The sequence below is a fragment of the Halichoerus grypus genome, chromosome 10 (genome assembly GCF_964656455.1).
Source record: "Halichoerus grypus chromosome 10, mHalGry1.hap1.1, whole genome shotgun sequence".
NCBI lineage: Eukaryota > Metazoa > Chordata > Mammalia > Carnivora > Phocidae > Halichoerus > Halichoerus grypus.
This window is the reverse complement of record NC_135721.1, coordinates 33,516,345-33,536,879: the sequence shown is the minus strand read 5'-3', so window position 1 is coordinate 33,536,879 and position 20,535 is coordinate 33,516,345. Positions and strand designations below refer to the sequence as shown.

The 20,535-nt window shown below is 54.9% G+C and overlaps 1 protein-coding gene across 1 annotated transcript; it reads right to left on the bottom strand.

Moving 5' to 3' along the window:
• Positions 1–227: 227 nt before the first annotated feature.
• Positions 228–10,354, bottom strand: PKDCC (protein kinase domain containing, cytoplasmic). Its single transcript, XM_036074892.2, has 7 exons — positions 9,681–10,354; positions 5,160–5,282; positions 4,280–4,551; positions 3,529–3,608; positions 3,179–3,286; positions 1,395–1,568; positions 228–1,169 (listed from the first exon to the last, which is right to left on the bottom strand). Exons 1-7 carry the CDS (start codon positions 10,317–10,319, stop codon positions 1,084–1,086), a joined length of 1,482 nt encoding a protein of 493 aa, XP_035930785.1. The 5' UTR covers positions 10,320–10,354; the 3' UTR covers positions 228–1,083.
• Positions 10,355–20,535: the final 10,181 nt, after the last annotated feature.

Sequence of the window (20,535 nt, the reverse complement as noted above, 5' to 3'; positions counted from 1 at the left end):
GGGGAGGAAGTCCCTCCTTTCTTTTGTCCGGACACGGATGTGGAGGGCCATGGAGGGAGGTGGGCGCCGTGGGAGCAGGGCCTGCAAACACATTTTGCCAACTTCAGTGTTTGCCACGGAGATTTCACTCCTCCAAAGGTCATCCCCCATGACCTCTCCTGCCCCCACTTCCCCAAACAAACACCAAAGACATTAAATGAGGACAAGTCAGCCCAAGAAACTGTGGCTTTGGGAAGAGTCCTTGCCGTGAAACGTCATTTATTAATTGATTGACCTTTTTTTTTTTTTTACAAAAATAAACATTTTAATGAACAAGAAGTACAAAAGCTTCTGGATATACAAACTCCAGGAGGGGGGAGAGGCTGGTTTTGGCTGCTTTGCGGCTTTCACTGAAAGCAAATGAGGCAGAAAGGCCCCGGCCCCACCCCCACCCCAGGTCCTGGCTCAAACTGCAACCTGCTCCTTGACCCCATGTCTTGGCTCATACCTTGTGGGCTCCTCTGTCCCTGCCCCTGCGCTGGCCTGTGGGTGCCCCCGGTTGGGTGGCCAGAGGTGGCCTCCCCGGGTACAGAATCCCCCTCATCCCAGAGCATCCCCGTCAAGTCTTCTGTCCGGAGCTGAGCTGAGAGAACACTCCGTGACCGATTGTCCCCACGCAGCCCCCACCAGATGGTGACATGCAGCAGCAGCAGCAGGGGCTCTGGCTACATTCTTACACCATGAACACAGTGATGGGGCTGCCCACAGAACTGTCCCAGCGAGGGCCAGGGCCCCCACAGGGGATACCAGCCTGAGCCTTGCTGGCTGCCCAGAGGCTTGGGGAGGCAGTCCGCGCCCCTGCCCCGCTCCCGTGATTCCTGGCCCCGGGGCCAGCAGTCCCATACCTAGACCGGTAAACTCACATTTTAACATTTGGCATTATTGCACGTTGTCCTGGTCACCTCACCGTCTGGGATGTCAGCCTCGTCTGCAGGGGTTTCCAGGTGACATGCAGTGCTGCTAGTGCAAGTCCGTCCCTCCCTCCCTCCACCAGCGAGCCCAGCTGGCGGGGCTGGTCCGCTGTCAGCTGAGCCCCCCGAGAGGTCAGCCCGAGGCCCTCACATATGTCGTCTTATTGGGATCAGGGACCACGTGGCTCCATCCTGTCTTGAAAAATACCAGCTGCCGACCTGGAGGCAGAGGTGAGAGATAACGGGACTGTTTCTCTCCCTGGAGGCGGGGCCACTCTCCCCGATGGGACTGCCTAGAGGACGTGTAGACTTGTCTCTCATCATCTCGGCCTTCTTGTCTTTTCATCAAAGCTGGCTTCTGACGGGGGACCACTACCTGTCAGTCTCTTCCAGGGAACGCCAGTCACCTCCCTCAGGACGTCCTTTCCCTTCCCACTGGCTCACCTGTCCAGGTGGTCTGGTTGGTGACCACAAAGGCCTGGCACTGGGCATGGCTCTCGCAGACGTCCACGGCCTCAGCCAGGTTGAACACTGAGAGGAGGCAGCTCCCGTGGTGGTAGGAGGGCCAGCAGCGGTAGTCTTCCTGGGGGATGGTGCTGTCTGGGAGGCGCTGGTACTCTGTGGGTTTGGGGATGGAGCTCGAATGAGAACTCTGTGTTTCCAGGCAGGAGGGCTGGGGCCGCTTCCTGGAAAGGGCTAAGACTCATTTCCTAACTGAAAGCTGAAAGCTAGCCCAGTCACCCTCGCATGGGGATGAAGGCAGCTACTGCTGTGGAACTGGGCTGAGCACCCAGTAAAGGCAAAGCTCAGATTCGGTTTTTGGGAGACCCACAGCTCTCAAATCTGAGGGTGCACAGTGGGTTCGGACAGCACCTGACAGCGGGTGCATCGTGGGATAAACGCACACGCAGAGCTTGAGGTCAGGACATTTTGGACATTTAAAGCCGGGCTTCTCAAACTTCAGTGTGCCTGTGAATCTCCAGGGACTCTTGCTAAAATGCAGACCCCGATTTAGGGGGTCAGGGGTGGGGTTTGGGGGTGGGCATTTCTAACCAGCTTCTGGTGCTGCTGGTCTGCAGACCACACTTTGAGTAGCAAGAGTTTAGAGCACCCCTGGGTCCTGCTTCCTTTGGGCCTTAGGGAGAGAGATGAGGCAAGCTCCTCAGGGAGGGAGCAGTTGGGGATTTCTGAAGTTACGAGGAATGCAAATGAATGTGAAACACAAAAATGACCATTGGGGAATCCACAGCTCTGGTGTTTGGGGGAGGAAGCTGGAGGAAAAATCTTCCCATTACACAGAAAGAGCCCCCAGAGGCTCTGCGAGCTCCTCAATCAGGAAGCTGCTCGTTCACCTGAGTCCTTCCTGCTGCCTGGGGAGCCCCAGCTCGGGACTGATAATGCAGAAGCCCTGGGCCTCTGGCCACCCCGCCCTCCTGCCTCCTTCTTCTACCAGGGACTAGACCAAAGTCCAGGGCTGGCTGTGATTTATGGCCCCATAAACGGCGTCCTCAGGGACAGAGCCAGCCATTGTTCACCTCGTTAAACTTTATTTACAGGGCTAACGAGGGCTCCCCCACCCCTAAGACTGGCCAGAGCTCCTCGAATACAGAGGCTGCCCACTCCTGGCCCCCCTGCCAACCATGATAAACCCCAGGGCCTCAGCAGAACAACGACGGCTGGGGGCTGCAATTCTCCCCGTGCTCCTGGGCTTCTCGGCTGGTTTCGGTGTGGAATCGCAGCCTCCTCCAGCCTCCCTCCTAGCCCCAGAAGGGCAGAGGAAGGAAAGAGGAGCCAACATATATTCTGTAATACAACTGTGTAACAGGAAGCAAGTTAATTGCTCGCACACACTTCGCCTAGCATTGAATCCCCATAAGCATTTTGTGAGGCAGGAAATATTAAACCCAGTTCACAGGAGAGAAAAATGAGGCTCAAGGTGTAGGGAAGCTGCTCAAAGTCACACAGTCAATACAGAGTGGGGTCTGGAGCCACCCAGAGAAGGGGTGTCGATGCCTGCCCCCCCCCGCCCCCTGCCCCGAGGTCAAGGCAGAATTATAGTCGTTCTGGCTCAGCCAGAGAGAAGACCACCAAGTAGAGGCTAAACAGTCAGTGGTCTCTTCAAGTGTGCCTTAGGAGGATGAGCCGCTTAGCGCGATTAAGGGGACCACTCACCCTCCCCCCTGCTCCCGAGCCCCTGGAGCCCCTGGAGCCCTGCGGGAGCCACTCACCGGCTCTGCTGCCTGCTGAGCTGTTCTGCAGATACTGCCCGCTCCGGAACAGGTGCAGCACTCTCTCCAGCCGGGCCAGAGTCTCGTCTACTCCCCAGCTGAGCTCTCCTGCGGAGTGCAGTGTGGCTAGGAGAGGGTGCCCGCGCTCCTACCCCTCCCCGCGGCCTGCAACCTGCTGCCTTTCCCTCTCTTTCCCTGGAACCTGGGCCCAGGTGACCAGTGGACTGGGAAGGGGGTTTGCCATGGAATGCCACTTTGGGAAACGCCATACTGTGCTGTCCTGGGGCATTCTCGTCCCCATGCCTGCTGGGGGACGGTGATGGGAAGCAGACGGCGCCTGGAGAGCTCACCCGTGGCGTTGACAATGCCGTCCAGCAGAGGCCGCAGTGCGGGTGGGGCGCTGTGGGGCAGGAGGTATGTGAAGAAAAACCTGGGGCAGAGAGAAACCAGGGGTTCAGTGGTCCGGCCTTGGGGACACATCCTTCCTCTGCCCCAACTTGGGACAGAACCTTAATCTGGCCAGGGAGCCTGATCCCTCAGGCCTACCACCCAGGCATAACCCCAGAGCGAATGAAGGAGTCCACTCAGGACTCAGGGTAGGGATCAGGACACATGCTAAGGCCACACCTTAACTTTATACCACGCTGCAATCTGAGGTCTCTTTTCCCCATCCGTCCCCAGGACTCCCCCACCAGCCAGTGCCACCTTATCCCCTGAGCTGATCACTGTGACAGCAGCCCCATAGCTGGGGCCCGGTGAGGAGCTTCCAGACTGAAGGACCAGGGGACGAAGGGGTAGTGCCAGTCCCACCAGCCCTAGGCTCTGAATCTGACACTATTTTAAGAAGCCTCCAGCTGCCACCCCCCACCCCAGATTCTCCTTGGAGATGACTATTTTTAGCCTCATCGTCGGGAGCCTGAATGTTCCCTTCTTGAGTGGGTAGAAGACCTTCCCCACCCCTGCTCCTCCATTGGTCAAGGCGGAGTCTCCCCACCCTGGCTGGCCTCCTGGACCCCATGTGGGCTCTCCCCTTGCCATGCCCTCCCTGGCTCACTCTTCCTCCCCGGCCTTCCTGGGGGGGGGTGTGGGGGTGGAGGTCACCTGTAGGCATTGTAGAGGTTGCGCTTCTCATTCATGCCCTCACACCAGCCCTGGGCCGAGCAGGGCAGGCTGAAGTTCCTGGCCGGAAACTCCAGGATGCAGTCAGCACTGCTCGCACACGGCGTCTCCTCCACGCGTGCGTCGTCCAGATCTGTCACCTTCAGCTCCCCATCCACCAGCACGAACTGTCGGGGGCGGAAGTCCAGCAGAGTGACCGAGCCCAGTGGGGAGTGGGCCAGGTGGTGAAGGAGCCGGCCCAGGCTCAGGCAGATCTGAGGGGCAGACACAAGGCTGCTCATAGGCTTCTCTCCTGGGAGGGGGCCTGGGGGACTCCAGGGCTCACCCCTTTGGGACAAGGGGGGGGGTTGGCTTTTCTCCTAAAGGCTCCAGTGCTTACTAAGGGCTGAGGGCCAGGGGCCTTACAGAGCAAGCCAGTGATTTTCTAGTAACCCTGGGCTGACCTGACCCTGAAAGTAACACGGAGTCGGTGGGAAATAGGCCGCACGGAAGTCTGCGGATACCGGCTCTCCTCCTTGAAGTTGCATCTTGAGTGTGGTTTTAGTCCAGTGCGTGGAAATGGAGGGTCAAGATGACTTTAAGGTCTTTTCTAGTCCTAGGACACTGGCCCTCTGGCAGCCAGGCTACACGGGCGTGCATGCACGTGTGTGTGTGTGTGTGTGTGTAAGGAGCACAAAAACGTCAGGATCTTCTATGTCTTGCTTCTTTTTTTAACCCTTTGGCTGACAGCTGAGTCAGCTTTGCTCCATCTTTCCCTCCTTTTTCTGACTGAGGAGGAGTCCAAGCTGCTCTGGAGGGCTGGCCTTCTAAGGGAAAACCATCCCAGCAAGGAGCCCAGGGCCCAGCCCTCCGCCCTGCTCACTCGGAAGCGGTCCTCCCAGGAAGTCTGCAGGAGCTGGATCATCTCCACAGGGGCACCCAGCTCTGTGATGGTGGTCAGGGTGTCCGGGATGTCCTCGCTGTCCTGGTAGCAGTAGCCATAGAGCTGGGGGAGGCCCAGGGCAGGTCATTAGGTCACAGGGTCGGGGTGGGGACAGAGAAGGGCTGGGCTGTCAGAGGCCCCCCTCCCTCTGCGCTACGCACCTCCCACCCCAATCCCTAGGCTGTTGCTTCAGCTCAGGCCAGAAGAGAACAGCAGCATGGCCCGGGGAAGCCTGCCCTCTGTCCCTGCAGCCAGAGCTCCTGCTGGCGACTTCAGCCTCCTACCTCCTGCTGCTCAGGTAAATGGGCAGGTCTGGACACCACGTGTCAGCCATGTGCCAGGCACTGTGTTAAGTGTTCTACACGCATAACTTGATTCTTATAATCTCCAATTTACAGGTGAGGAAACTAACTCAGAGAAGTTAAGTTACTTGCGTAACGTCACACAGCTAATGCAGGAGCTAGCATTCAAATTTCTGTCACTTGGATTCCACAGCCTGGTTCTTTCTACGAATACCATTTGTTAATCAACAAGCCAGCAAATGGGTATTCTACCTCCTCTCCTGCTCCAGTCCTCTATTCCTTTTATTTTTTTTTTTAAGATTTTATTTATTTATTTGTCAGAGAGACAGAGAGAGAGAGAGAGTGAGCACAAGCAGGGGGAGCGGCAGGCAGAGGGAGAAGCAGGCTCCCCGATGAGCAAGGACCCTGATGCAGGGCTCGATCCCAGGACCCTGGGATCAGGACCTGAGCCGAAGGCAGACGATTAACCGATTGAGCCACTCAGGCATCCCAATCTTCTATTCCTTATCATTTCTACTTTCTGGCAACTTCATTTTTTCTCAGCTCTGGTCTTGTGGGCGGAAAAACAAGCTCCCTCCGGACTGGTAACAAGCATCTATAAGAACAAAGCATCCAAGGGGCACAGCCTTGGGTGTTCTTTGCATATGTTGGTGGGGGTGGTCACACCCACCAATGGGATTAGTAGTAAGGGATGGTTTCTGCGGAAGATCAGTTCTTTGGGGGCATGCTCACAAGGGCCTGCCCACTCCACAGGACCCGAGGATGGGCTCAGTATAGCTCATCTAGTCAGGGACTTCTGGGAAGCACAGCCTGACTTTGTCATTAACACCTAAAGCAGCATCCAGAGAGAGAGCCCTGCTTCCTCCAGCCTCCCCCACCACACTGCCCATCAGCCAGGGATCAGATGAGGCTCAAAACAACCAGCACCCTGTGGGGTAGAAACACAAAGGCTGAGTTGTCCAGACCATAGTAGGGAGAGGGGAGAGCTGCACAATGTGGGGGCTGGGGGGAGGGTGGGGTTGCAGAGCAGGGGGAGCCAAGCCCACAGGTTAGATGTCCCTGCATACTGTCACCCTTCTTACCATCATTCACACCCCTCCCAGATCCACTCCAGGCCCTCACATGCCCTCTTCCGTCCCAGGAGTGCCCTTTTAGCTCCCCCTTCCTGGAGCCAGCTGCCCCAAGCCTGCCGGCATGAGAGAAGGCACGGCTCAGGGCCGCCATTAGATCAGTAGGGCTGCAAACCGGGGATCAGGGGACAGTCCCAGGCACCCTCTTCTTCCCCCTCTCTCTCTCTGCTCCCCCACCTCGCATTAGCCCAGGGAGGCCCCAGGCCCCGGTGGGGCGGGGGTGGGGGGGTGGGGGGGAAGGTAAGGGGAGCAGCCCTGGGGCCTGGTTCTCATTTTCTTGCCCAGAGTCTGAGCCTTTGTGGGAAACTTCTGAAGGTTATTAAACACCCGGAGGTCGTTAAATGCGCTGTTAACGAGGTATTAATCAACACCCCTCAGGAAAAAATAAAAAGACACCATTAACCCCCCCAGGAAGCGTGAGGCTGAGCATTTCAGTCGCATCTTTTGTTCGTTTGGGAGAAGAAATATACTCTAGCAGGGCCAGAATCTGGGCCCAAGCAGGCTGGGGCCCCATCTGAGGCCTGAGATCCTAGAACTGTGGAGGTTGGGGGGAGGGAAGACCCTTTTGCCCTTTGACCCTGGGCTATAGAGGCATCTATCACGTGAGAAGTGTGTGTGTGTGTGTGTGTGTGTGTGTGTGTGTGTGTGTAGGGGGTGACAGAAGAAAGATAGAGAGATCTCGCCCAGGCAGGTCCCCAGAGACCAGAGAAAGTGCTGGGAGGTGCATGGTGGGACATGCTACCTGGGGCTTTTCTAGTAGAATCCACAGAACCAACTTGGGGGCTGCCAGAGATGGGGATGGGGCCTCCGGGTGGCCTGGGGGAGCCGGAACTCTAAGAAACATTCTTTGGCTCCTCCCTGGTTCAGCAGTCAAATGGTTTTGAAATTTTAAATGAGTAAGAGGTATTGAAACATTGCACACCCTCACTGCAGCCTCCTGGGCACCCCCCTGTGCCCCACAGCGGGCTTCCGTGGCAGCAGAGGTGGCCCTGAGGAAGAGGCCAGAGGGACTCTGGCTGGCGGTCACCCCAAAACAGTTCCTAAACTCAAACTCAGGGACCTTTTCTTCTCGCTCATGGTAGCTTTTTACCTTTCCCCAGATGGAAAGGGACCCTCCCCACCTTCTAACACTTGGTGCCCTAGGGCAACTACCCCCAGTCTCTGACCCTGTAAAAGTCACACAGCCGACCTCAGACAGACCCAGTCTTGGGTGAAAACTATTCAGCTGTAATATATATATATGTATTACCTATGTAATACAGATGTATTTTTGGGGGTGCTTTCAGAATCGGGCAGGGGCCTGACATTAAAGCGGAGGACCATTCTGTGAGATGCGTGGGGGCAGTTAGCTAGATGCTGGTCAGGAAGCTTGGGTAGGGTGAGTGAGGGAGGGAGAAATTCCTTAAGAGACAGGAGAGCACATCAAAACCTCAAACCTGTCCTAAGGGAGGTGTGTGTGGGGGGGCCTCTTGAATCAATTAACACTTAATGTCCTGCTTCTCCACTCCCTCAGAATCTGGCTGACACCCCAGGGTTGCCAAAAAGTTCCCAAGAGCCCCTGGGAAGCGAAGAGAACAAGATCCTCCCAGTTAGAATGGCCACGTAACCAGTCGCTCACTCCCTGAAGCTCCAGGCCCAGTGTCAGCTGGGCATCCAGGCATGGCTGCTCACAACCGTTGGCTCTGCCCGACCTCCTGCCACCAGTTCAGGGCGCAGGACCTGGTCACAAGTATCTGACCAGAGTCGGGGGAGCCTGGGGAGACCTGGAGCCAGCAGGAATATAAATAGCTCTCTCGCCTCTCTCTTGTTCCGCAATACCCACCCAGGCCTGGGGTCTATCTCAGTCCTTACAAGAGGAGGGAGGGACTCCTAGATTTCTTGTCAGTTCTGCTGGGTGCAGAAAGGTTAATTTGAGGGGGCTCGGAGGTGCAAGGTGTGGGCGAGGTTCCTCTGGTGGGGAGTCTGCACGCACCCTCTGTTCAGCGGGCCAAGACCAGTCAGGGATTCCCCTCTCAGGCTGCTCAGACATGTGCAAGGGAAGAGTTTGTCTAATCCTAGGGCCGACTCAAGGACAGAGAGCTGGGGGAGAGGAGGAAGTGGGTGTGTTAGGGCAGTGCTGGGGCTGTGAGTGGCCCACTCTCTTAGTCTAGCCCGGAGGGGACAAGGTGGGGTCTCATCTCTCCCCTCTGCTCCTCAGTGAACAGGAGAGACAGAGTCCCATTTAGTAGGAACCTGGGCATCTGGCCTTTTCAGTCTTCCAGCCACTGGCCACATCTGCTCTGATAATGTGACCCTGAGACCCTCAGGCCCGTAGCCTGTCCCCTGAGCACTGAGCTAAGATCCTAAGGCTTCCTTCATGATCCAAGGGCTGTCTTTAAGGCCTGGAGAATGGCGGGGTCACTTCTGGGAAGGGCTGTGTATTTTCTGGCCTACTACCCAATTCCCTCCAGTCCTTCCAGTGGCTTCTGGGTGGGGTAGGGGGTGGGGATATTCTCTGGGAATCAAGCCCGATACAGGGTCTCCTTCTAGCCCTTCCCAACCCCGTTGTTGTCCCATCCCATCTTCAAAGCCTGACAAGCCACTGGACGTTGAAAGAAGTGGGGTTCAGATTCCATCAAGAAAGGGGGCCCTATCACTGCAGTTGGAATCCTGACTCAGGGATGACCTCTGTGTCTTGGCTTGGGGTTATTTCCCTGGTGCTCAACACCCTAGCTCCAGCCAGAAGCAGGGTCCTAAGTCCTAACAGACTCGCACCCCTACCTCGAGTTTTGGGACCCTCCGTCCCGGTCTCTGTCTTCAAAGGATATGGAGTGGAAGCTGAGAGACGCAGGAGTCCCTCCGTAAAGAGACGCCCACTCAGGAGTGAGGGGCAGGGCAGTGTAGTGGGAAGCGGCCGCGGTCGGGGTTCTGCCCCTACTTAACCTGGGCACAGTCTTTATCTACATGGCCGAGGGTTCTCTTCCAGTCAGAGTGACCGGACCTGGGCACGTCCAGCCAGCACCCTCACCCTCTCCCCCGCACCGTCGTACCTGCAGCACGTTGGGGTGCCGCAGCCGCTCCAGCAGCACCATCTCCTTGAGCAGCTTGTGGGCCGCCAGCCGGTAGCAGCCCCTCCGAGCCCCGAACTCGCGCACGCAGCTGCCCAGATCGTGGCCGCTGAAGTCCACCGCCTTGAGCGCCACCGCGGCGCCGCCCGGCAGGCGGACCCGGTACACGGCCTTGGTGTAGCCTGAGCCCACGTACTGTGCGCCGGACACGTTGCGGAGCGCGGCGCAGCCCAGGCGCGGGCCCGAGCCGGGGGAGCCCGGGCCGGGAGCCGGGGGCCAGCTCGGGGCGCCGTCGGGCAGGGGCCGGGCCCGCGGGGGCCGGGGACGCTGCAGGCCCGGCCCGCCCGGAGCCAGGTCCATCAGGCGCCGCCGCTCCGGCCGGCCGGCCCCGGGCCCGGGGCCCCCGCGGGAATAGCGCTGCACCTCCTCGTAGCGCGCTCGGATCTGCCGGGCCAGTTCCCCGCGGCCCCCGCGACGGCCCGGGCCCGGGGCTGGCGAGGGCCCGGGGGACTGGCCTGGCCGCGGAGGCTCCGACCCCGGTGCGAAGAGCACGTTGAGGACGGAGCCCAGCAGGAAGGAGGCGCAGAAACCCGCGGCTACCGCCGCCCGCCGGCGCCGCATCGCTCCCCTCCCCCCAGCCGGCCGGCCCCGCGCGGCTCCCTCGCCCCGGAGGCTCAGGCTCCGAGGCGGCTCCGCTCTGCGTCCCTCCGGCCCCCTGCCCAGTCCGAGCGCATGGCCCCGGCGGCCCCGACCCCGGCCCCTCGCGGGCCGCACATCGGCCTGACACTTGCCTCCCTCCCGCCCTGCCCCCGCCGCTTATAAGGCCCGGAGCCACCCCCGCCCCCGCCCCCGCCCCCTCCGCCTCCGCCTCCCAGCTCCCGGCCCGAGCCCGTCCTCGGCGCCGCCCCCTCCGGCCGCCCGGCCCGGCCTTCCCCGCTGACTGACAGCGGGACCTCCTCTCGCGGCCGTCCGGGCCTGGGAAGCGGCGCGGAGGCGGCTCCGGCCCTGCCCAGCCCGCGGGCCCCCGAGCTCGGGCCGCGGCAGGGGGAGGGGGCGGCGGCGACCCCGCGACGCGCGGGAGCTCCGGGCCCGGCGCGAGGGCGGATAACGGGGCCGGGGCTGCCGGATAACGGAACCAGGAGGCGGATAACGGAGCCGGCCGGGCGGGGTGGGGGAGAAGATAAAGGGGTGAGGTCGGCGGGTAACGGGCTCCGGAGGGGACGAGCAGCTGGCTCTGGGGTGCTGGGGGTCCGTGTGCTCTCAGAGCTCTCTCCCGGAACCCAGGGCCTCCCTCCGGGGTGGGGGCTGGGGATAGAGGCTCCTCGCCTAGTCCCGGATCCCGGGGCGAAGGGGTGGGGGTGGTGCGGGGAGGTGGCCGTAGAGAGGCTGGCACCTGCGAGCCTGCGTGGGTCGGGAATTCTGGGATCAGAGGAATAATCGAAGATGCCCTATTCAACCTCAGCCACCAAGTCTTTCTGGCTTCTCATTTTCCTTGACCCTGAAGCCCCAGATCGAACTCCTCTCCCCGGGATCCCCGCAGTCAGCAGCGGATCGCGAACCATATGCATGCTAGTAGTTTGTGCAAAGGGTGCATTTGTACCCACGGACGTGCGTGGTCCAGGCTGTCTGTGGAGTGTGTGCACTGGTGTGTCTGAAGGGGCCACTGTGTCGGAGGAAGGGAGTGTGTACCCTGTGTGTAAGCTGGTGCTGACTCCGCCAGAACTTCTGGTCCCTCCTCCTCCCTCCCTGATTGCATCATTAGTGCTAATTGAGGGGCTTTCACACGCCAGTGCATTAGCTGTTTGGAGTGAGCTCCCCCCTCCTGGGAGAGATAAGCTGCTGCCCCTCCCCATCCCAGCCCTCCACTTCCCCATAGCCCTGGAACTGTCCACCCAGAACCTCTCACCTTCCTGGGCACCTTCCTGCCTCCCTCTGGTTCTGGACTGGTTAATCTCTTTCCTCCCCGCAGTGTCAGAGATTGGCTGGAGAGGAGTCAGGGGGGTGTCGGAAGGACACCTCTCTGAGGGGGTGTCAGGGAGGGGAGATTTTCCTCCAGGGGGCTGAAGAGGTCTGGCATTCCTACAGAATGCAGAGTCACTGTGATGAGAGAGCTGACGGCAATCTCTCTCCCAGTTCTTTTGGACATGGAAGGGCAGAGGAGAGGACTGAGTCTGATCTCCAGCCTGGGATTCCACTGAGGTAGGGGCATCCATCCCTGACTCTTGGGGTGCCCTAAGGCTGGAGCGTTGGGGCCCGGTCCAACTTAGCAGGCATGGGAAAGGCAGAGTGAGAAAAGCCACGGTTCTTCTGAGAACCTTGAGTTTGGTGGGTTCGGTCTGGTCCTGTTTAGCTGCTCTGCCCCGTGCTGGCCCACCGCTGCTGGGTGTGGGGGCAATGCTCTGAGCAGATGCCCTCCCCAGCCCTCACACCAGATGTCTTTGTTCTAATTAACTGTGCTGGGAAAACCAACCTGGGTTTGTAAACAGAGCTACTGGCTAAAGTCAACAGCAGCAAACAGCAAACATTCTCCTCACACAGCCTCAGTCCAACCCAGCCCCTGGGGAAGAAGGGAGGCTTGCAGATCCTGAGGCCCCCTGGCCCACTGCTGAGTCAGGGAAAGCCTATCTGCCTCCGTGACCCCAATATGGCTGCTCTCTTCCCAGTTCCAGGGGCTCCTCTCCTGGTGAGGACTGGGGATTCTGGGAGGAACAGAGATGCCAACCAAGTTAGGCTCTGCCCCTCTTCCAGCAATCTCCTCGGATCTCCACAGCCAAACCTCTGCATCCAGGAGGAAGCCATGGAGTGGGGGATGGGGGGTGGGGGTGGGGTGGATATTCCTTAAAGAGCTTTCTTTGGGGCCTGCTCTGCTCTAGGGTCTCGGAGAAGCCCCTGAGGTAGGACTTGGCACTGCGAGTCTCCAACTTAGAGCTGGTGAATATAAGGTGAACATTGTTAAGTTTGTTACACATCAAGTAGGTATTATAATAACATGTTCTGAAATTAGATAATTATTCCTATGATATCTTTGCCAAGGCTCGGTGTTTCTATTATGGTCTGAAAGTTCAGTGCACACAGGGGCCTGAGGAACAGGCACAAATGTACATACAAGGCACACGTGGAAGCCCACGGAGCGGTGGCTTCCCACACAGGAACGAAGACATTCCAGCGCTCTCCTCACACCCACTCTGTCTCCCCCGCCAGTCTCAGACACACAGACACACACAATCTTTGATGGAAATAGGTTTTTGGCCTCTGAAAAAAAGGGATTGCACTTTTGGAGATTAGAGTTTCTGAATTGGCAGTTCTTGAGTTCTTAACCAAATTCTGCTTGTTTGCTTTTTTTTTTTTTTCTTTTTTGCCACCCAGGGAGAAGAATCATCATTTCAAAAGAATTGAAAAAGACACAGACTACTGCTTCAAGCTCGGGATCTATAGTCTGCCCACTGGCCCTGTCCTGGAGACCCGGCAGGGCCAGCCTCCTCCTCAGGCCAGTGTCCAACTTTGAGCACTGAATGCCGTCTTCACAAGAGAGTCTTCCTCCAGCTGTCACTCAGGGCCACAGCCGCCCGCAGACCAGTCTCTGCTAGCGTGAAGGCTCAGTGCTGCGGACACACCGCATCTTCCTGCTTCTCCCCCTGCCTGCCACACCCCTACCCACCCCAAAGGCTAACTTGGATAGCTATCCTGGGGAAGGAGGCAGAGGGTTCAGACTCCAAAATGCTAGATTTCTCTGGAAATGTCTTAGATACCTCCTGTCTGCATGTTGTGTCAGGTGGTCCTGGGCTGCCTCTCAGCAGCTCTCTTGGTCGTCTTCCTTTAACCTCCAGCCCAGGTCTTAAACACCTCTTTTGGAGTATTATGCTCCTGCTTGAAAACTTGGAGGGTAAACTGAACTGGGCCGTTGGGCCTCCATGAGCTGCCCCAGCCCTGCCCCCAGCCCTGCTGGCCCCTTTTCATTTCCCTGCATGGAGCCAGACATCCCCAGCCCCGTGCCTGCCCTGTGTCCTGACTTGCAGCCATCATCCGTGTTTTCCCAGGTTGCCCTCCCAGCTCCTCCTTCCTGAAATGCTCTCTTCTAGCCTCTCCGTGTAGTCTTTGCTAGCTGGTTCTTCTAGGTCTTCCGGAAAGTAGCGAGTTACACAATGCTTCTCGGGTGCCTGGGCCCCTGGGATCTTGAAGGTATATTCTCAGAGTTCTGTGGATTTATTTCCTTTAAAAGGAAATATACAAAATACATTTCTCTGGTCTTGGAAACTTTGATGTAGAGTCGAGAGCTTGGGACTTGGAGTCAGAGAAATCGGGGTTCAAATCTCATTAGCTGAGTTACCTTGGGCGAGGTAGGTAACCTCTCTGTGTCGAGTTTTCTCGCGAAGAAAATGGGAGAAAATACTAGTTACTACCAAGTGAAGTTGTTGAGTGATGATATGCAAAGACATGTAAAGTGCCCGGCACAGGGCAAGCCCTCAGTATGTGTGATTTATTGCTAGTATTCATGGTCATATCAAACAAACATCTGTGACCACATTGCTTGGTTGGCTGTAACTCTGCCCAGAGGCAGAAATGACTTTACTTCCATCCTGGTTTCCACTGGTAAAATCCCTCAGCCTCCCGGGCTTTCACTGTGCCTGGAATTTTCACTTTTTTCCAAATCAGCAAACCAGTGGTCAGTTGATCAGAAGAGGCCTCCCTTGCCTCCCCCACCCCACAGTGAGCTGTGGAGAGAAGACCACGAATCAGGGCCTGATGCCAAAGTGACTGAGAGCAGGATAGGCCTCCCTGGGGCAAGAAGCTGGGGGAGGGGATGGATTCAGAAGAGGAGGGGGGGGAGGGAAAGGGGTGGAGTCAGGCAGCCTGCTCTCCCACCCCCACTTCCTTCAGGTAGGAAGTGAAGCTGACTTTCCAAAATATAAAAAACAGATGATGAAGGTCAGGTTTCCTACACAGTGGAGAGCGGGAGCCCCAAGGCAGAGTCCCCTAAGAAATGATTTGAGACAGAGATGGGGGCAGAGGGAGAAAGAGAAGAGACAAGATAAGACAACACGATGCAGAGACAGGGAGGCAAAGACAAAAGCCCCGAATCCTGAGAAAGATAGTCAGACAAAGAGACAGAAAGCTGTGACTCAGGAGAGATCTTTCTACTCCTCTGGAAAAGAGCTTAGTTCCTCTGTGTGGGTCCCAAGATGTGAACGTGAGCCATTACGACTCCATGACCCTGTCAGAGGGTGAGGCCCTTCAGGACCCTAGCAACCGAAAGGCTTTGTAGCCTCTCAGAGCTCCCACTGCCCAGGCTGGTCTCTCTGGGTCTGGGCCTCTGGGCCTGGGGTCCCAAGTGCCCCTCTAGTCTCCCTCCCTGGGCAGGGCTCTTTTCTTTTTCCGTCCTTTCTCCAGCCCAGAGAGATGCTCTGCAGCTTCTCTTTCTCTCCCTTTCCTGGTTGGCTGAGATGTGTCCTCCTCTTACACTACTTCCTTTGATTGGAGGAGCCGGAGGGTAGGGGTGGGGGAACGTCAGAGAAGGCTGAGAGGTACCTGTTTAGAACCATTACCTGGGGGTAGGAGCAAGGGGGCTGCCTTGGCTGCCTTGCCTCAGCCCAGAACTGAGATTCTGTTAGAGCTGAACTCCAGATGCTCTGTTCCTGGGGCAGATGAAGAGGCTAGTAGATGAATGGAGAGTTGACCATTGGATCACTACTGGATGATGGATGGACTTTGGTGGCAGGGGGTGGTGAAGGGAGACCTTTGCCTTTGTCCAGAGGCCTTTGCATCAGAGAGGGATGGGAATGGAGCATAGGGGCTGGGTGATTGGATCTGACACATTATACCTTCTTTGACCAAGCCAAATGTACCCTGAGGGTGCATGGGGCAACTTTCCTTCTAGGCCCTTGTCAAATAGAACCAGTTCTTTTCAAGCAACCTCAGGGCTGTGGTTTGGAAAGTGGAGAGAAAAGGGGACGAAAGGGAGGCTGTTGAGTTTGTGTGTCTGGTTCTGGACCTCTAGAGGGCTGACAGTCTTCTCCCTCTTCCCTGGCTGCCCCCAGGAGGCTGGCCTGGACCAAGGCCTGGGAGGAAGACAGGAGGAAGACCTGGGCCCTGCATGTGCCCTCAGGAGCTTATGGTGTAATTGAGAAGATTCCCTCCAAACCATCAGGGACTCATAGCAAGGAGGGTCTGGGATGGGCCGGCAGGAAAGAACTGACCCCTACCTGGAACCCGGGTGGAGAACTATCTTGAACTGAAAGCCTGCTGTGTGCTGGGAATGGTCTAGCCTCTTGACCCACACTGTGAGGTCAGCATCGCCACACCTGTTTTATACAGGAGGGAATTGGGGCTCATGAGATTAAGGAATCTGTCGAATGTCACACACATCTTTAAGGGGCAAAGCAGACCACCATGAAATGAGCAAGCAGCGACTCGGGCCCTGATTTAGGTTTTCTCTCTGCTCTTGGTTGGTTTGGGAAAAGAAAATTCCAGTCGGCATGGAGATGGAGAGAGGCAAATAAATGCCACCAGTGGGAACCGAGATGGAAGGGTATTAAGGTTATCTTTGCCTCCAGGCAACAGAGTTTGGTCATAAAGTTTTATTATTTTATTGTTCATATTAATACTAATGATAGAGCACGCTTACTAAATGCCTTTCATCGTGGTTTGATCCACTTAATGCCTCTAGGAAATAAATACTATCATTATCTCCAATTTTCAAGATGAGAAGATTGACGTACTGATGGGGTAGGTAACCGGTGGCAGAGCTGGGATCTGGACACAGCTGTCTGATGTGCGTGTAGAGCTCGGGCCTTCTAGGTTTGGTCCTGCTGCCTGTAGTTTTGTTCATGGGCTGGGCCAGGCTGGGCTGATTTCAGCTATAAAAATGCCAAGGTCAGTTTTTCCAAGCCTGGCATTGCTATCTGGCAGGAAAGATGGCTGTCTGATGATCTTTGAGCCTTTAAAGGACAGAGGTAGGGTCTGCTGGGGCAGGGCGCAGTGAGGAGAGAAGGAGGGAGACGCAGAAAGGGGTACATGGAAGAGCCCTCGCCACTCACCCATAGGGAAACCCACAGACTCAGGAGTAGAGACGAAACCCCTATGATGTGTTTTTCAGAGACCCCAGCAGACCCCGTGAATCATTCCATCACGAGTGATGTTTTACGAAGGGTTAATGAGACTCTGGAAGTTAAAATAATTATTTGAGAAATCTCAAAAAGCACACACACACAAAAAAGGAAGTAAAAATTATACAAAATCCCTCCATTAAAGGAGATTATATATCATAAGATGTGAAAGCCATCTTGCCTGCCCCTCCAACCCCACTTGCAGGGGTAGCTGCTATGAAGGATGGAGTAAAAACTCCCTAAGATGCCCCATGCACTCATCATCTCCCCCAGGCCCATGAGCTTCCCCTGGTGACTGTCTCATTTTTCTACCAGCAGGTTCCAAGACGCCTCGCAGTCTCTCTGCTGCTTCTAAACTCAGATTCAAGTCCTGGGCTTTAAAAAAAACCATGTCTCTTGGATTTGCTCCTTTATTTCCTCATTGCCATCCTACCCAGTTCAGGCTCTTCCTCTCACATCTGGTCTGTTGATTGGGTCCCCTCGAAGTTCCCCTCCCACCTCGAAGCATGTATGGGCACCAGATTCATCTGCCAAGAACACTGCTTCCAACACATCATTTTCCTGTTCTAAAATCTTTGATGACTCCCCGTCATTTGGAGGGTAATTCAGCTTGGCATTTAAAGTCAGTTGCGACCGACTTTTTCTATTCTTGTATCCACAAATACTTCCTGACTCCATGCTGCAGCCTGGCTGGTCGCTTCACCACTCTTAGAGAACATTCTGCTGCTCCTGCCTGACAACACGCTTTCCTCACCTATCCAAAGCTTGCCCATCCTTCAGGGCCCATCTCAAGGCTTTCTTTGTTTCTGTAAGCCTTCCCTGATTGTTTTAATTCACATTTATTGCTCCTTCCCCCAAATGCCTGAACACAAGGAAGCTATACCTTGTGGTTCAGAGTACCCTGGTTGGAAGAGACCTTGGGTATGACCATAGAATAGTAGTTCCTAGCCTGGAGCCAGAAGATCTCCTAGAGTCTGTAAGTGTACTGGGGAGTGGGGAGCTATTGTCAATATTTCAGAAAGCCTATAGGGAATTATACATATTTCATGATAAGTTTTCCCAAAGGAAACACTGAATTTCTTTGCTTGTGGCCAGAATTATATCATGCATTGCGTTTCTTGTCCTGCTGGATGACATTGGTTGTTTATTAAGAAAAATGGGGGGAAATTATGTTAATGTATCCTGGGAGGTAGACTCTAAGAAATCTGGAGTTTGTGGGGGCAGCAAGATGAGTAAAAAGGACCCTTGATGGTGAGAAGGTTGAAGTCATTGATGCTGCCCAGGCTCCTGGCCAAAGGAGGACCTCTCCCTGACATTCCGATAGCCAACCACTGCCCCACTCTGCTGATGGGTGAGCTCGCTTTCTTACAGGGGGCCAAGACATTATTTGATTGTAGTAAATCTAAACCATCTTCCTCAGGACAGCCCTTCAAGTCTTTGAAGATAACTTAAAACCTCCATTGGCTTCTGGTTTCCTGTAGGCCAAAGACGAACTTTCTTCTGTGTTGTCTGAGGCCCCCCATACTAGAGCCTTATCCACTCCCACTACCCCCTTCACTGTGCCCTACCTCCTTATCTCTGCTCAGGACCCACTTACCCTCCCTTGCTTCTCATTTGCACCTTGCTCTCTCCTTTCACTTACTGTTCCCTCTGCTTGGAACACTCTTGTCTGCCCTCTTTACCTACTGACTGCACTCCTCGTTAGAGCTCAGCTCCTAAGACACCTCCCCAAGGAAGTCCTTCCTGAGCACCCCCAGTATGGGTGCTTGCAGTCCATTGCAATACTCATTATGGTTGGCATTTCTCTCATTTGTGTCATTTGGTTGAAGTCTGTCGATTCTGGGCTATATAGTCCATGAAAGCGGGGCCTTGTTTGATTTCTGTTCCCAGTATATCCCCGTCACCTAGCACGGTGCCAAGGCCTAGGCAATTCATTAAATATTGACTAATAGTGTTATTTTCTATTTCATGAGTCTGTGAGAAACAGGAAATGTGTACAAAAGCACCGCTTAAGCTATAATCAGGGCCTATAATAATATAATAATAATGAGTGATTACTATTACTGTTTCTTCAGTTACATTTTGATCTCCTCGATGGGTGCAGACGTATAACCCCCCCAACCCCCCGCCCCATGCCTTCCTTCCCCTGGGCACTCCCTGGCTTGGTAACGAATGACCTAGTGTGTAGACTCAGCTGTTTTTTCCTCCTCTTTCTGTTTTAATTGGTTGTTGACTAAAAAAATCATCTGACTAAATGAAGCCTAAATGTTCAACTTTACCCTTCCTCTCATTCCTTTCTTCCTTCAAACCTACATTTATTGATCACCTATTCTGTGCTAAACACTAAGCAATAACCAGGGACACAAAGATAATGATGGACTCTCTCTTCTGAGATTATTTCTTGACATTAGAGGGTCTCCTGGGTCTCTCCCCAGATCATGCTCCTTTGATTACTTAAGCATTTGATAATGCTCTTCTCAAAATGGGGCCCCAGGATATTTGCACTTGCTGTTCCCTCTGCCCGGAAAGCTCTTCTCTCAGACCTTCCTGTGGTTGGCTCCTTCCTATATTCAGGTCTTGCCTCAAATGTCTTATCACAGGCCTCCTCTGACCACTTTCTACCAAATTACTCTGTTTTGTCCCCAGAGCACTTATTGTCTGAAATGATCTTGATATGTCTGTTATATTTTCTGTTGTCCACGTGTCCCCTCATTAGAATGTATGCACCACGAGAGCAGGGGACCTGTTTTGTTTACTGTTGTATCCTCGAAGCTCTAAGTAGTAGCAGCATACAGTGGGTACTCAGTAGATAATTGTGGAGGGACTGAATGTGATGATCCCCTGATCCTCTGTCGACTCAAGCTGAGCCCATCCCCTCCTATGGTTTGGACAGCACACATCTACTGATGTGCTTATTCTCTGATCTTTTTCAGGGTTATCAGCCAGGTTGTGCCAGAGGCTAAGTAACAAGTGTCTCCTCATCAGCAGAAAAAAAAAAATGCTCTCCTTTTGTCTTAACCAAACCCAGCCTCTTTATCATGAGCCTGGCTTGCTGCTTTCTGCAACTGTGACCAAAACTGCTCCCCAGAATTTACCTGCCTCCTGTCTCATTCCCTCAGGGCTCTACTTTGTGACTTTTAAGGTGACAATCAGTTAATCCAATAACAGAATCCTGCTAATGTGCTAATGGGAGAGGGTGAAAAAAAAAAAAAAGGCTCCCAGCTCCCTCCCCTCCCTTCTGACTCAGGTAACATCTGTGCCTTTAACAGGGCCCTTCTGGAGACAATTAAATAAATGCTTTATTGAAACAATAAAATTAATAGGGTCTCATGGAACTCAATGAAAGGTTTTTAAAAATTAACTTCATTGTTTTTTAAGCTTCAAATTAAGCTTTGCTAGGCAAGGGGTGGGGCAGCACCAAATTACATTAAAGTAGGTCCCTGCCCACAGGACCACCCTTGGGGGGTTGAGATCCTAAGCCTGAGCTTTCCCTGGGGAATGGCCACTGCTGCCATTCTGGGGTCCTGGCTCCAATGGGCTCCCACAGTAAGAGGAGAGGTTTTTCTAGATCGTAGGTCTGGTTCTGTTGCTGGGAGTCTGTGACCTTATAGATTGATTAACTCCATGAGATTTGGGTGCCCTAGGTCAGGTATCCCATCAAAGGAAATGTCATGATGACATTTGTCATGTTGATTGAATGAAACATTGCACATTGGGAATACTCTTTCTGCCAG